At 55.3% G+C, this 14,127-nt stretch overlaps 1 protein-coding gene across 1 annotated transcript; it reads left to right on the top strand.

Moving 5' to 3' along the window:
* Window positions 1-3,542: 3,542 nt before the first annotated feature.
* Window positions 3,543-12,735, top strand: PPM1J (protein phosphatase, Mg2+/Mn2+ dependent 1J). Its single transcript, XM_015650607.3, has 10 exons — window positions 3,543-4,006; window positions 5,263-5,389; window positions 5,858-6,181; window positions 6,669-6,781; window positions 8,373-8,457; window positions 9,988-10,106; window positions 10,283-10,346; window positions 10,512-10,619; window positions 10,761-10,912; window positions 11,168-12,735. Exons 1-10 carry the CDS (start codon window positions 3,753-3,755, stop codon window positions 11,313-11,315), a joined length of 1,494 nt encoding a protein of 497 aa, XP_015506093.3. The 5' UTR covers window positions 3,543-3,752; the 3' UTR covers window positions 11,316-12,735.
* Window positions 12,736-14,127: the final 1,392 nt, after the last annotated feature.

Here is a 14,127-nt window from a genome sequence, read left to right as displayed (position 1 = left end):
CTGGTTTAATTGAAATTCTGGTGAAAGTGAACACAGTGTTCCTTATCATCATCATCCTGACTTCTTACTGAGTGTCCAGCAGCAGCCTTCAGCCTCGCTCTCTTCCCTGGCTGTGACTCCTCAAGGAGCCCAGTACTTTACTGGATGAGGGGACCCAAGTTTCCAGTATCCATCACAAGCCAAGTTTGGAAAGGAACTGGCCAAGAAAACCCCAGCAACATCTCCTGATGTATCCTTAGTGATAAATCCTGCTCCCATGTAAGAAATCTGTCCCATGCCTGGAATTCTTCTCTATCTTCCAGGTGAGAAAACAGCTTTTTTTTTTACTTTCCAGGAAGAAAACTCATGGATTTGGGCTTGGGGTACAAGAAAGGTTAGGGACAAATGGTTATGCAAAGGCAGATGGGTGTGTCAGAAGACTTCAAATGCTCAGTGCAATCAACTTACCTGCAGCTGCTAATAGGCAGAAGGGTACAAATTATTTTATTAAAGCTGGAAAAAGCAGAACTCCTGACGTTTTATTCCTGAGGAAGATTTATCACACCCTATTTTCAGTGGATCACTGAATTAAGATTCAAGTTTATTTATCCACTTCATCTGAGGAGGCCCCAGTGCCTCCAGGCTGTCTCAGCACCAAATACCCACCTCCAGGGATTTTGTTCCCTTTTCAGAAGGTTTTGCTGACAATAGGGAATTTCAGTGCAGATTCCCAGCCTGTCAAAACAGCAGTCCAGGGAGAGGATCTCTGGGAAGCCTGGGCACTGCTGCAAGAGCAGGGAGAAGTCTTGCTTCCTGCATCATCTGGAATGTGGGTCTGAGCTTCCAAATTGAAAAATAAGTTCCCCAAAGGTTCCGTAAATTCCAGTGAGTGTTATTGTTATACATCTATTATTCTTCTTCTGTATTTCTACTGTCAGGTAATATTAAATGAGACCAGGAGGCTCCAGAAGACTTTGAGAGCAGAATTGCTAATGAAGATCCCTTGGGAGATATGAAAATGGTATGGAAGATTTTGAAGCAGCAGAGGGAGGAAAGCCAAGTGACCCAAGGAGGTTAATGTGCCTCTTCCCCCCTCCCTTTTGCAGAATGGAGAGGAAAGGGTAAAACCCTCTGGGAATCTGCACCAAATCCAGGTCATCTGCTCTGCAAAACACTGATGTATTCACCTGCAGAGAGGTCACAGACATACCCAGAGCAGCAACGCTCCAAAGGCTTCTCTGCACTCCAGCAGAAACAGGCAGGGAATAAAGATGTGTGGTTGCAATCAAATTATCCATTCAAGGAAATAACAATAAATGCTGAACTTCCCAATTACGGGACACACAAACCTTGGAAACCATTAAGAACCGCTTCTTCTGCTGATGAATTATCCAGAGTGCACAGAGCTATTTGCTGAGCTTCACTGTATTATGCTAATTATAAATTAATATATTACTCATTACACAGGCTCAGGCTCTGCAGTCAACTAATGCACTGCTGCAAAGAGCATGTTTTCAAACATCCTCTGGTACTTTTATGATCTAGATGTTTAATTTACTTCTGTTCGGGCTTAAATGCCACCAACATGTCATTCTTTCACAAAGAAATATCCCTGGCTCCATCCTACCTCCACTGGGGCTCAGCAACATGGATGAAAGATGAAACTTAGAAAGGCTTTTTCAATGCTAAGCAGTTGCATGAAAATTTAACTAAAATAGCATAATTTAAGACTAATTCCTATGTTACTAATTTGTAAATGGTTTATCATGGCAGCATGCCGGAGTGCTTCACCTGAAGCTGTGCCCCTGGAAGGTGAGCACCTGACACCCCATGCTCAGGGAGGGAACTTTGGGTGAGATGAGGAGACAGGGAAAGCATGAGCATCCCAGGCAAGACTCCCAGAGGGATGGGAAGGGTGAAGGACAGAGCTGCTGGTATCCAAAGTGGCTGTTTACTGGCGCTGGCCTCCACTGCACTCTTAGTCTGACTCAGTCTACAGCATCTGCATCCCCGGGCCTTCTGCCAGGCATCCTTGTGAAGAAGAAAATCAGCCTCAAAGATAAGAAGAAAACTTCACATGGATCTGTCAGGCAAGATGAATAGGAGGAAATGGAGCCCTCTTTATTGGAAAACAGTCTTTAGCACCACATTGTTTCATGGAGCATTCCTGCAGGAACATGTTTATTTGTCAGACCATTCTTTCCATGCCGTGCTCAACATAATGGAAATAAATACAGCAGGGTTGCAGAAGTCAGTCTGGAAACTGCCAATTCCTTCTTTCCAAGGAAAGCATCCTGGTGACTCAGCAGTATGGAGCAGTCCCACAGTGGGGAGACACATTCACTGGAGAATCCAGTGATTTTCAGCCTTAGTAACACGATGGTATTGCACTCAGAATACCTTAGAGCACCCCATGTGTGACCAGCAGCTGGACAGGGATGCTGTGAGGGGAAGAGAGGACCCGTGAATGCTGGAGAGGAACTAGAGGGGTGCTGGTCTCAGGCTGGAACGGTTGGTTTGGAAGGGACCTTAAAGATCACCTAGTTCCAGCTGCCCACCACAGGCAGGGGTGCTGCCCACTAGATCAGGTCCCGAAGGGTACTGAAAGAGCTTTAAAGTGCACTTAAGATCTTAAATCTTGGGATTAGCAGGTGGGAATATAAGTACCATGGAGTCATTTCTGTACAGTTTGAAGACCTCTGGCTGAAGATGGCTAAAGACTGGAGGGCTTCTCAGTGCTGCTTCTGCTTGAAACTTACAATGCAAAAGCCCCGTGGTGACAGGAGTAAGTGGTTGCTCTGTGAAACTGAGGCACTGGGGCACACAGATTTCAAGAAACAGCCTCAGTTTTCCTTTACAGTAGGCAACTACTGTGGTTTTGAATTTTTTTTTTCTGAGCCCAGAGGCAGGGGGGTCAGGCTGTGCAAGCGATGGTGTTTACGCTGGCGACTCTTCCCCTCCCAGCCAGGGAGGATGTGTTATACTGGATCAGCTAAATCCGCATCCTGCTCACGCTGGAGCGCAGCATCCTGGGTGAAAGGGAGGGAGAGGTTCGGCTTTCAGCTCTCTCACGGTACGTTCCTGCTCCTCCGCAGGCTGCTGGTTATTAATAGCCCGGAATGGCCGCGCGTGGGCTGACGAGCGCGACAGGGGTGACAAAGCTCCTGGCGCTGGACGGGGATGTTGTCCCGGGTAGGCGGCTCTGCTGGAGGCTTGGGACGATCCAGTTAGGAAAGTCATCTCCCGGCAAAATGCGTGGACAGGGAGAGCCTGTCCCCCCGCAGCCCCACCTCCAGCGGGAAAAGACTTTCCCAGAGCATTTTCTGGCCGGGACGGCTCGTATTTCCCGGGGCTCCCGGCGGGGTGCCGCGTCCCTCCCCGCGAGAGCCCGAGCTCCACCCGGCCGCGGGATACCGGCGGGGTTCATTACCCGGGAGAGCTCGCTCTCCGCCGGCCGCGGGATACCGGCGGGGTTCATTACCCGGGAGAACTCGTTCTCCGCCGGCCGCAGGATACCGGCGGGGTTCATTACCCGGGAGAACTCGTTCTCCGCCGGCCGCAGGATATCGGCGGGTGATGCGCGTACGCGCTGCGGTGCTGAGCTGCCGCGCCTGCTTCCCTCCCTCCCCCTCGCACCGCGGCGGGGCGGGAGGCGGGGCGGGGCGGGCTCGTCTCGGTTTGGCTCGGTTTGGCACGGTTTGGCTCTGTTTGGCTCGATTTGGCTCCGCTCGGCTCGGTTTGGCTCGGTTTGGCTCCGCTCGGCCGAGCTCGGGATGCTGCTGCGGGTGCGCGCCGCCGTGGCGCAGCTGGCGGCGGGGCTGGGCGCGCAGCCCCCCGCTGAACCCCGGGGCGGCGGGGCCGGAGCCGGGGCCGGTCGGGGGTCGCCGCCGCCAGCCGCGTTCTGCCGGCCGGCCTTCCTGCAGCTGACTCCCGAGGAGCTGCGCCGCGCCGACGACCACACGGGGCGGGCGGTGCAGAGTCCCCGCGACGGCCGCCGCCGCCTGCCCTGGAGCACGGGATACGCGGAGTGAGCGGGGCCGGGAGCGGGGCCGCGGTTTGCAGCCTGGGGAGGGCAGGATGGCACCGCTCGGCACCGGAGCGGGGACCTCGGGGACGAAAGTGGGTCGCGGCGGGCGGGGAGCTGCGTCTGTCCCTTTTCCAGCCGCAGCAGCGAGGAGCGGGCGCTGCGGATGCTCGTGATGGGAGAGCATCAGCGAGGGCTGCGCTCTTACCGACCCCGAAAGGGTTTAGGCTCTTCTGTCCGTTTTGTTTTCTGCGCTTTCTGCACAGCACCCGCTGTGACCGATGGGTACCGAGGGCGAAGGAGCTGCGGCGCCTTTGGCAGGACTCGGGGGGAGCAGGGAGCCGGGGCTTTCCTGGGAGTGACCCTGCTTGAGACTTCCCCTTCAAGGACCTGATTGTCTTCTTTCACTAGCTGCGAGTTTCAGCCCTAACTGAAAACGGACGGGAAGATCAGACTTGGAAGGCTTTTGCTGCTTAGTGCTGTCAGCTCACTCCCGTATTCCTTCCTCGAGCTGATCTTCCCGATATCCTAGAGAGCTTTATGAGATGTTGATTTGTCCCTGGAGATCGTGGGGTAGGAGTACCCAGAGTGAGAAAAATCCCCTTTTTTGGTGTCCCAAGAGTTCTTTCTGCAAACAACTTGGAAAGTCTGCCCAAAGAAAAATCACCCTGCTGTGTTTACAGCTTCTTCCTATAAACAGGTTCTGCAATCTAGACCTGAAATCTGCTGTGTCAGCACAGGCTGGGAAAAATCAGTGTGAATCTTTTTGGAAAAGTTCTACTGGTTTCATCATCATCACCTTCTCCTCTCCTTCCCTGAGCCCCCTGCTCCCCACAAGAGGTTATGGCACATGCCTGAGGCTGTGTTTCTCTCTGTGTCCCAGGCATGTATATTTAAGACTGCTGCAGGTTTTGGGACAATTTTTCTGCCTGGGGCAGTGTTAGAGACCTTCAGCAAACCCAGTTTGTTTCTGGTCACCTCCCTTGGTAGGCGCGTGGACAACTGCTCCCCCCAGACCCTGCTGTGGGTGGGATTCAATGTTGCTCCTGGCCCCAGATCAACCCACACAACGGGTCTGGGACACCTGGGACAGGACAGGGCAGGAGCACCTGTGCAGGGCATCCCTGACATCCCTGGGGACATCCCTGGGGACTCGGGGATATGAGTTGGGGTTGGGGGGAGGAGGTGCTGCAGGATGCCATTTACTGCAACATGATATGTGAAAGAAAGGACCTTTACACCTGTTTTCCTTCTGGCAGGGTGATAAACGCAGGGAAGAGCCAGCACAATGAGGACCAGGCATGCTGTGAGGTGGTGTTTGTGGAGCAGAGGCCCAGCCCAAGGGGCCGGCTGCCATCCAGGGAAGGCAGCGGGGAGCTGGATGGGGTGAGAGCTGTGGTGGTTCACAGCAGGGAAGATGCCCAGCAGCAGGGCATGAGACGGGACACACGGCAATGTGTGCACACTGCGGATTCCCTCGGTTTGTGGCCCTTCACTCTGCCTGCTCCTACCACCCTCCATCCCCACGTGACTACACCAGGGCTGGCTGGCCCAGGGCGACCAGTGGCCCACGTGCCCTGGTGGGCTGCAGAGGTGGCTGCTGGCTGTGCTGGCGCCGTGGTGCCTCCCCTTTGGAGGCTGCTGGAGGCACGAGGTGCCTGATGCAGGGCTGGGCTTCAGTCAGGGATCAGCTGTGTCCAGACACCCTCGGTCAGCTGCCCACAGTGTTCCTGCCTTCACTGAGACCGGTGAGACTCGTGTCACTGTCCTCAGCCGGTGGCCCCAGCTACTCTGAATTCCCCATCCCATCTGCTTCCTTGCAAGCTCATTTAACCTTCCCTCTTCTCCCTGCAGGGCAAGAAAGGTTTTTATTTCCACTACTGGGCCTTGTTCGATGGTCATGCGGGCAGCGGTGCTGCTGTCATGGCATCCCAGAGGCTCCACCTGCACATCTGTGAGCAGCTCCGGGACCTCGTGGAGATCCTGCAGGACCCCTCCCCACCTCCCATCTGCCTCCCCCACGGCACAAAGACCGGTCCTGCAGATCCAAACCCCATGTCCTATACGGAGGACTGTGGGGAGGTCCCAAATGATGCTGCACCACGGTTTCACCTGGAGAAAGCGGTGTCCCACGAGAGCCTGGTGATCGGTGCCATTGAGAAAGCCTTTAAGCACATGGTGAGGATCCCCTGCCTGTGGGATCATCTAGGGCATCCCCTGGGAGCATCTCTTTGCTGGCTGTGTCTGACTGACCCCACTGGTAAAAAGCAGCTCTGCAGCAAGGAGGGGACTGCAGGGAGGGCTCCAAGCATAATGATCTCGGGGAGGGCTCTGTAATGCTCCGCATTTTGAGCTTTCAGAATGCACAGGCTTTGAGCTCCAGGCCTGTGTGGGTGCAGAAAGCTTCATTGCACTTTTTTCCAGGAGGCCCACCTGCTCCCCTCCTGTCTTCCTCTGTCCTGCCTGTCCCCCTGCCCCAGTGACGCCACATCCCTGGCTGCCCCACGCCACCCCTGGCCTTCCAAGCCCTACAGCCACTCTGTGGCTGTGTGGGGAAAGGTACCCTGGCTGGTCACTGCTTCCCACCTGGAGCTGAGGTGCTGCTGGTGCAGCCAGGTGCTATTTGGGGCTGCCCACCTACCCTGTAGCCTCTCTGTCTCCCCAGGACGACCAGATCGAGCGGGAGCGAGCATCCCAGCACCTGGCCGGGGGGTGCTGTGCCCTCGCTGCCATCTACCTCATGGGCAAGTTCTACGTGGCCAACGCTGGTGACAGCAGGTACAGCCCCCCAGGACAGCCCTCGCCTTTTGCTCAGTGACTGGGGACACCCCAGTAGAGTGGGGTGATGCCAGAAGGATGGCCCAGCTCCATCCCTCTCTAGGGGAGGGTGAAGGTGGCAGGACTGGGCAGAGTCATCCCCTGCCTGCTTCACACCCCAGGGACAATGTACCCTGCTGTGATCTCTGCGTTTGCCAGGTGCACAAACAGGGCTGTAGAATTGCCTCCCAAAATCTGGGATGTGCTCCCTTTCTTCCTAACAACATCCTCTCTGCTACCCAGACGGCTCTGGACCACACCCTGGCCCCTGCTGCTGGCACTGGCCTGGGCTGCAGGTTGGAGAGTGAAAACTGTGCTCAGGAAAGCTTTCAAAACATGCAAGAAGTCATTTAGAGTCCACTTTATAGCAGTGAGCTGTTTCCAGGAGAACGACACAAATCTATGTGCAGATAAGTGCAGTGGAATCTCTTATGGCAATTTTAATTGCCATATGTATTTCCAGAGGTGGGCTACTGGAACTGCACCCCTGTGGGCCCACACCTCCAAGCAATGGCAGAAGGGCAGGTCCACCTTACACTAAAGGTGACACTGCAGGTGAAGCTGGTTTGAACTGCTCTGTATTTATCATTGGATCAAAGAATGCTTTGGGTAGGAAAGGACCTTAAAGCTCATTTTGGTCCACCCCTTGCCATTTACAGACACCTTCCACTAGACCTGTCTGACCTGGCCTTGAACATTTCTGAGAATGGGGCAGCTACAGTTGCTCTGGGTTACTAGAGGTCTGCTGCAGGTTACCTTGTCCTCAGCAATGTCAGACCAGCTAATGCAGGCTCTGGTCAATGTTTTGAGGCTGGATGTGCTTCCAGCTCTGGGACAAAGAAGGAGATCCCTCATACCTCTGCTTTTGGGTGCAGGTCCCCCTCCATGGCAGCAGCGGCCAGGCACCAGCCATGCAGGATGTCAGCGTGCACAGGCCCTGAGGCTGTAACTGTGCCTCTGGGTAACAGTCTGTGTTACCTTCTCAGGTATCAGACACTTCCAGAGATGAGCTCAGCCTGGCCTTAAATCTTTGGAGGCAACTCACATCCACCAGTGCTGTAGATCCTTGGGCCTACCATGACATCCAGAAACATCTCATAATCAGACCTTTATGTGTTTTTGAGACATTTAACTGTAAGAGCAGCCCCAGCAGCTGGTAGTGCTGGTGTGGGATGGGCATGTACATCTGTGTCTTGCTGTAGGCAATTTCTGCCCCTGCTGTGTGCAGCTCCCCTCTAAAGGAGGGTGCCCACCTTTGTGCTGCTCCTTTTCTAACCATATCCTGTTCATTGATTTGGTCTGCTTCATTCTCCTCTGCCCCATGCTTCTCTCCCATCTCCCTTCCTCCCTGCCCCTCTCCTGCACAGGCAGGAGGGATGCCATGCCCTGCCCAGGGGGACACTGAATCCAGCCCCCACCTCGGGCTGGGAAAAGGGTGGGCAGCAGAGGGAAAGGGTTGCACCACTCCTGGGAATAAGCTCTGGAAAGCCAGGCTCAGCTCCTCCGCCAAGTCTTCTTCTCTCTAATCTCATCCTTCCATGTTTCATTGCAGGGCCATTATCATCCGTAATGGGGAAATCATTCCAATGTCCAGGGAGTTTACTCCAGAGACAGAAAGGCAGAGGCTGCAGTTTTTAGTAAGAAAGACCTTTCTTCTAACCTCCTTCCTGCTGAAACACCTCCGGGCTCTTCCCAGTCCCCTGTGCTGCCTGCTGGGCTGCTGCCATGGTGGGGTTCTGGACTCAAGGGCAGCCCCATGGCTGGGACCTGCTCTTGGCTCTTGTCCATCCCAGGCTGCTCCCTGGGACAGGAAGAGGCCCTGGGATGCAGGGAGCTGGCATGGGGATGTCTTGTGGCTGGCAGAGGCCTGGTTTGCTGTGGGCTCAGTGTCAGGGTCTGTGACTGCAAGCCTGGCACAACCAGGACATGGAGAGGCCAGGCTTTTGGCATGGGGCTGGATTGGTACGTTTGCATGGAGCCAGTTTGGTTTATCTTGCCCTGTTGCTGTCCAGGGAACAAGAAGCGTCCCTTGCCTGGGCTGCTGTGACCTGGAGGAGCAAGGCTCTGCTCCCTCTGTGCACCCTGCTCCTTTTCACTGTCAGAGGAGCTGCAGTGCTCCTGCTCAGTCCTAGTTTCTTCCCTGGCTGCTCTCTGGAGAGTCAGAGCTGATGTGTGCCAACGGGTTTCTGTCCTTCGCCCTGAAAGCTCCCTGTCCCTCTCTTGGATGAACCCCCAGTGCCACTCAGAGAGACTCTTTAAGGTTATAAAGACCTCTCTGAGAGCAGCACAAGCGAGGAGTTTGTGTTGGAGAAGGTCTTGGTGGATGAAATTTCCTGGCTTGCAATGTACTTGGAAAAACACTGAGGTGTTTTCTCTTGAATCTATTTTTGAATGACCGAGAGGAGGAAGCTGCTGTGATCAGAATCCTTCCAGCTGGCTGCGAGGGGCAGGGTGCAGGCTGGGGACAGGCACACGCTGCTCTGCCACGTGAAGCTGTGGTCAAGGCTCCCCCAGAGTGGGCTGGGAGTCTCCATGCCTCTGCACCAACCCTCTGCCACTCCATCTTCCCAAGGGATCTCCTCTTCTCTCCCTGCTTTTCTTTCCCCTTCGGCATTTTCCAACACTCCCTGCTCCCAGTTTCCTCCACACTGTTCTCCATGAGAGCTTGGGGCTGCCCTGGGAAGGGCCCTGTGCTGCTGCTCATCCCTTGTCAGGGTAACAGCTGGGACACTGTTTCAGAAAAGACCTATCACTCTTTTCCTTGGGTGAGTGTCATGCCCTGCGCTGAGCCTGGCACCCTGAGAGGTTTGCAGCTATGACTCCTTCTGGGTAAATTCCAGCTTCTCCTGGAATTTGCTGGGGTTTGATTGTTTGATCCCTTTCAGAGATCTTTATTTCCCAAAACTCTTTATGCAAAAGCTTCACCTTCTTGCTGAGTGCTGCATGGCTGTCCTCAGCTCCAGTTTCCCCTCTGGCTTAGCACAGCTGGGTGGTTTGAAGCTGCTTTGCCAGCACCCATTCAAGTGGCTCAAGAGCGGCCGATGTTATCCTACCACAGAATGTTGTAGCCAAAGTCACAGTGGATGGTGGATCCTGATCTGGGCAGGGCTGGGTCCACAGAGCCCACTCTCCCAGCCCTGTGGCTGAGCTGACCCTTCTTCCTGCAGGCATTGCTAAGGCCCGAGCTGCTGGGGAAGGAGTTCACCCACCTGGAGTTCCCCCGCAGGATCCAGCCCAAGGAGCTGGGGAAGAAGATGCTCTACAGGGACCAGAACATGAATGGCTGGTAACCCCCAACCCGCTGGTGGCACTGGGGTCCTGCTCTGGTGGCTGCTCATCTCTGGCATCCCATCCCACGGGCCAGGGGGCTCTGGCACTCTGGGTACCCAGGTCCCAAGTGGTCGGTGGAGGTGCTGGAAGCCTTCACCTGCTGACATCTTGTCTCTGGCTTATTTTAACCAGGGCTTACAAAAAGATAGAAGAAGATGACCTGAAGTTCCCACTTATCTTCGGGGAAGGCAAAAAGGTAAAGTACTGAAGAAGCAGAAGTGTGGCTGAGGTTGTTCCCTGCCTGCTCTTACTATTTTGGGGGATTTCAGCTCCTTTTTGGTGGTGCTGTCATCACCAATTCTCAGCTGGTGAATGGAAGTAAAGCTGCTTAAAATTCTCTTTTGATTTCCCCATTCTTCAGGCTCGGATGATGGCCACAATTGGGGTCACGAGAGGCCTGGGAGATCACGACCTCAAGGTGTTCAGCTCCAACATCCACATCAAGCCTTTCCTGTCCTGCTTCCCAGAGGTAAGCCTGGCTGCCGGCCGCTTCCACCCAGGGGTTCCTGCAATGGCCAGAGCCACTCGGCAGGACCAGATCCCTGAGTGCAGCAGGAGCCTCCTCTGCCTCTCTGCCTCTCACCCTTGCATCTTTCCCTGTCGCCTCCAGGTCAGGGTTTATGACCTCACGCAGTATGAGCACTGCCCTGATGATGTTCTGGTGCTGGGCACTGATGGGCTCTGGGATGTCACCAATGACAAGGAGGTGGCTGGTGTGGTGATGGAGGTGCTGACGAGCTACGAGCCCAATGACCCGTGCAGGTGAGCTGCCAGCGGCCAGGGAGATGGGCATGTTGTGCACTCCACTACCTGCCCTTGGCCTGGCTCCTCAGAGCAGTGGTGTGGCCACGCATCCCTCTGGGCTCCACAGTGTGCGTTGTTCCCCTGGATGTGCATAGCTGAGCCTGGCACTCTCCAAGGGACCATTTCCTGCACCTCTAGCTTCTCTCTCCTTGCCAGGATGCTGCATCAGCAGGTTTGGGGTCACTGCTGAGCTGTGCTGTCCTGTGCCTCCAGGTACACCATGGTGGCCCAGGAGCTGGTGGTGCGGTCACGAGGGGTGCTGAAGGAGCGGGGCTGGCGGCTGGCCAACGACAAACTGGGCTCTGGTGATGACATCTCTGTTTTTGTAATCCCCCTGGGTGGTCCTGGCAACTACACGTGATGCTGAATGAGCCTGGGGCAGCAGGGCTCACCTTGCCTGGATGGAGATGATTGTTGATGCTGCCTCAGGGCCACTCCTCCTCTAAGCACTTGTTTTTTGAGCCAGCTGAAAGAAGAGTAAGAAACCTGGAGCCTCAGTCTGTGCTCCTGTCCAGAGCATCCCCCTCCACCTGCTTGCATCCCACTCCCAGGTGGAGACAGAGAGGCCTTGGATAGAGAGTGAATGCTGGGGTTGAGGGGTGTTTTTATGCTGCTACTTTCTCAATGCTGTGAAAAGCTTGAAGGCTCCTTGGTTCCTCGGCATGTCCTTTGCCTCTTGCCATGGCTGTGCTGACTGTGTGACAGCCTGGGAGCTGCTGGGGCACTCACACCTGCTGCAGTCACCCCCTGTCTCCTGCCCTGTGATACTTTGGCCAGTGACACTGAAGCTGCTGCTGGAGCTGGGGCTCAGATGGGATTAAATTAATGGGAGCAAAGTCCCATGGGTAGCTGGGCAATACTCAGTCTGGCACAAGTTCATTTGTGACCCCACATAGCCATCCCAGCCTTGTGATCCCAATTTTCAGCCCCTCACACCTTGATTCTGTCATGGACCTTGTCTCAGTCTCCAGTCTGGGAGACTGGAGCAGTGACCAAGCTCTGCCACGCACCCAGAGCCCTGAGGAGGGATAAACCATTGTGCTGGCACTGGCTGTGCCACAGGTTCCACCCCGATCCTCTCAGGCCTTGGATCACTGCAGTACTTCTGGAGCCAATTATTTATTAACTGGAGAGCTGAGCTGGAAAGTTTCTAAATCCTTTCTTGGTGTGGGGAGTCTATGAATGTATGTCTATATTTTGGAGTGGTTCTGAGTTAGCAGCCTCACACAGAGCAGCCCTATTCAGGTGAGCTTAACAGCTTAACTGCACTGGATCTGCTTAGCCCAGAGCTCGTGACCAGGGCAGGGAAAGACAGCTCCCATGTTTTCCTTAATGATCTCAGACGTGGTGCAGAGGGGAACTGGAGCAGTTGATCTCTGCACAGGATTTTTGCATCACACACGTCTCTGACCTGCAGCATCCATTTCCACTCTGCAGTGTTGCATCCTCCTACAGGGTGAGGGATTGTCTCATTCTGGCAGTGTGGGGATGGGAAGAGCTGGGCCACGGTCCCTCGTTTGGGAAAGGTTCCATGGCACCAGTACTTTGTGTCCTGTCACTGGGTGCAGCCAGCTCTTGTCAAGTGTCACCTCTGGTGAATGTTGTTTGTCTCCTGTAACCAGTGAGATGTAAATAAACTGGGTGCACATAATGGAAGGAGAAGGTTATGCACGAGATTTGAAGCTGTTGGCATCCACGCTGAAGGGAGCAGGAAGTGGTGCTGGGGCCGGGAGCCTGTCCTTGTGTAACTGTGTGTTTAAATAAAGATTCTGCCACTCGCAGTCCTACTTCAAAGTCTTTCTTTGCAGAGCTCCTGCAAAGAAGACTTACTGAAAAGCCAATTAGCTCTGATTAATTTATGTAGGCAGCAAACGGGCCTGCGCAGAGCCACGTGAGCCGCTGTCCATCTGCCCTTGGCCCATGGAGTATCCATCCAGCACCCGTGGGGATGGGAACCACTGGTGTGCTGCCTGGGGGTCTTGGATCCCTGCCTCTGGCTGGGAGGCAGCAGCAATGGCCAGTCTGGTCAAGGAACAGGAACGTTACACACAGAATGGAAGGGAGAAAAGGCTGATGGTTTTCCTGTCTGTGGGGGAGGGAGTGGGGCGGGCTGTGGCTCCAAGGAATCTGCCTGTCTCTCTCTGGGAGTTCAGGCATTCAAACAGCAGCTACCTCTTCCTCAAGGGTGGGCTGTCTGCTGGAAGCATCCCTGCTGTCTCACATCCCTCTGACTGCCATCTGGTACCCCTGCTGCTCCTGATGCTCTCTTCACACTTGTTTGCACAGCCCTGTTCCCCTGGCACATTCCTTTTCATGCTGGTGGCTCTGCTTTTCCAGGTCACTGCCCAGCTGTTGGATAAGGCAAGGAGGCAGAGGCTGCTGCATTTAAAGTTTCCTCTGTGGTTCCCTTTATTACTAAGGAAGCATTTCCTTTGGAACCAACTCCTGGCCTGGGGCTTGATAAATTAAGAAAAATTGTCTGCAAGCCCTTAAAATAGCAGCGGTTTATGAGCCTGGGCCCGGGCCAGGCTCCTGGGGCTGCCTTTCCCTGGCTGAGGGACAGGAGCTCTGTCCTGCAGCTGGATGTCATGGGGGGAGCAGCCGCCGGGTCCTCCCGCCCATGGAGGGTGCGGGGAGCCGGAGCCCCACCACCGGCACCGGGGTCACCTTAATGTGGGGCACAACACGCTGCAGGCCCCCTGTGCCAGATCCCCTGTGCCAGATCCCCTGTGCCAGCCCCCTGTGCCAGATCCCCTGTGCCAGATCCCCTGTGCCAGATCCCCTGTGCCAGCCCCTGTGCCAGATCCCTGTGCCAGATCCCCTGTGCCAGATCCCCTGGAGGGACCCCGGGACGAGGCACATGTCTGTCACATGGAGCGTTCCTTGCTGCTGGTCTCCCCTGGCACGGGGCGTTGGGGCCGCAGCTCAGCCCCTGCCGAGGGGGTCGCCCCCTCCCCACCTGGCCTCGGGAGCCTGAACGCGTAGAACGCCCTCGGGACCCCGCGGGGAAACAGCGGCGGTACCGGGTGTCCCGGAGCCGGGCTGGGGCAGCGCTGGAAGGGGCTCTGCTCAGCTCGGCACGGCTCATCACGGCTCGGCTCGGTACAGCCCTACACGGCTCGGCACAGCCCATCACGGTACAGCCCATCACGGCTCGGTACAGCCCATCACGG

The sequence above is a fragment of the Parus major genome, chromosome 26 (assembly GCF_001522545.3).
Source record: "Parus major isolate Abel chromosome 26, Parus_major1.1, whole genome shotgun sequence".
In the NCBI taxonomy this organism is placed as follows: Eukaryota; Metazoa; Chordata; class Aves; order Passeriformes; family Paridae; genus Parus; species Parus major.
This window is presented reverse-complemented; position numbering and strand designations above follow the sequence as displayed.

Excerpts from the sequence above, each read along its gene's own strand:
- PPM1J (XM_015650607.3), top strand. The coding sequence starts at position 3,753 with ATGCTGCTGCGGGTGCGCGCCGCCGTGGCGCAGCTGGCGGCGGGGCTG. Across the intron at positions 6,182-6,668 it reads AGAAAGCCTTTAAGCACATG|GACGACCAGATCGAGCGGGA; the intron begins GTGAGGATCCCC and ends CTGTCTCCCCAG. Across the intron at positions 6,782-8,372 it reads GCCAACGCTGGTGACAGCAG|GGCCATTATCATCCGTAATG; the intron begins GTACAGCCCCCC and ends GTTTCATTGCAG.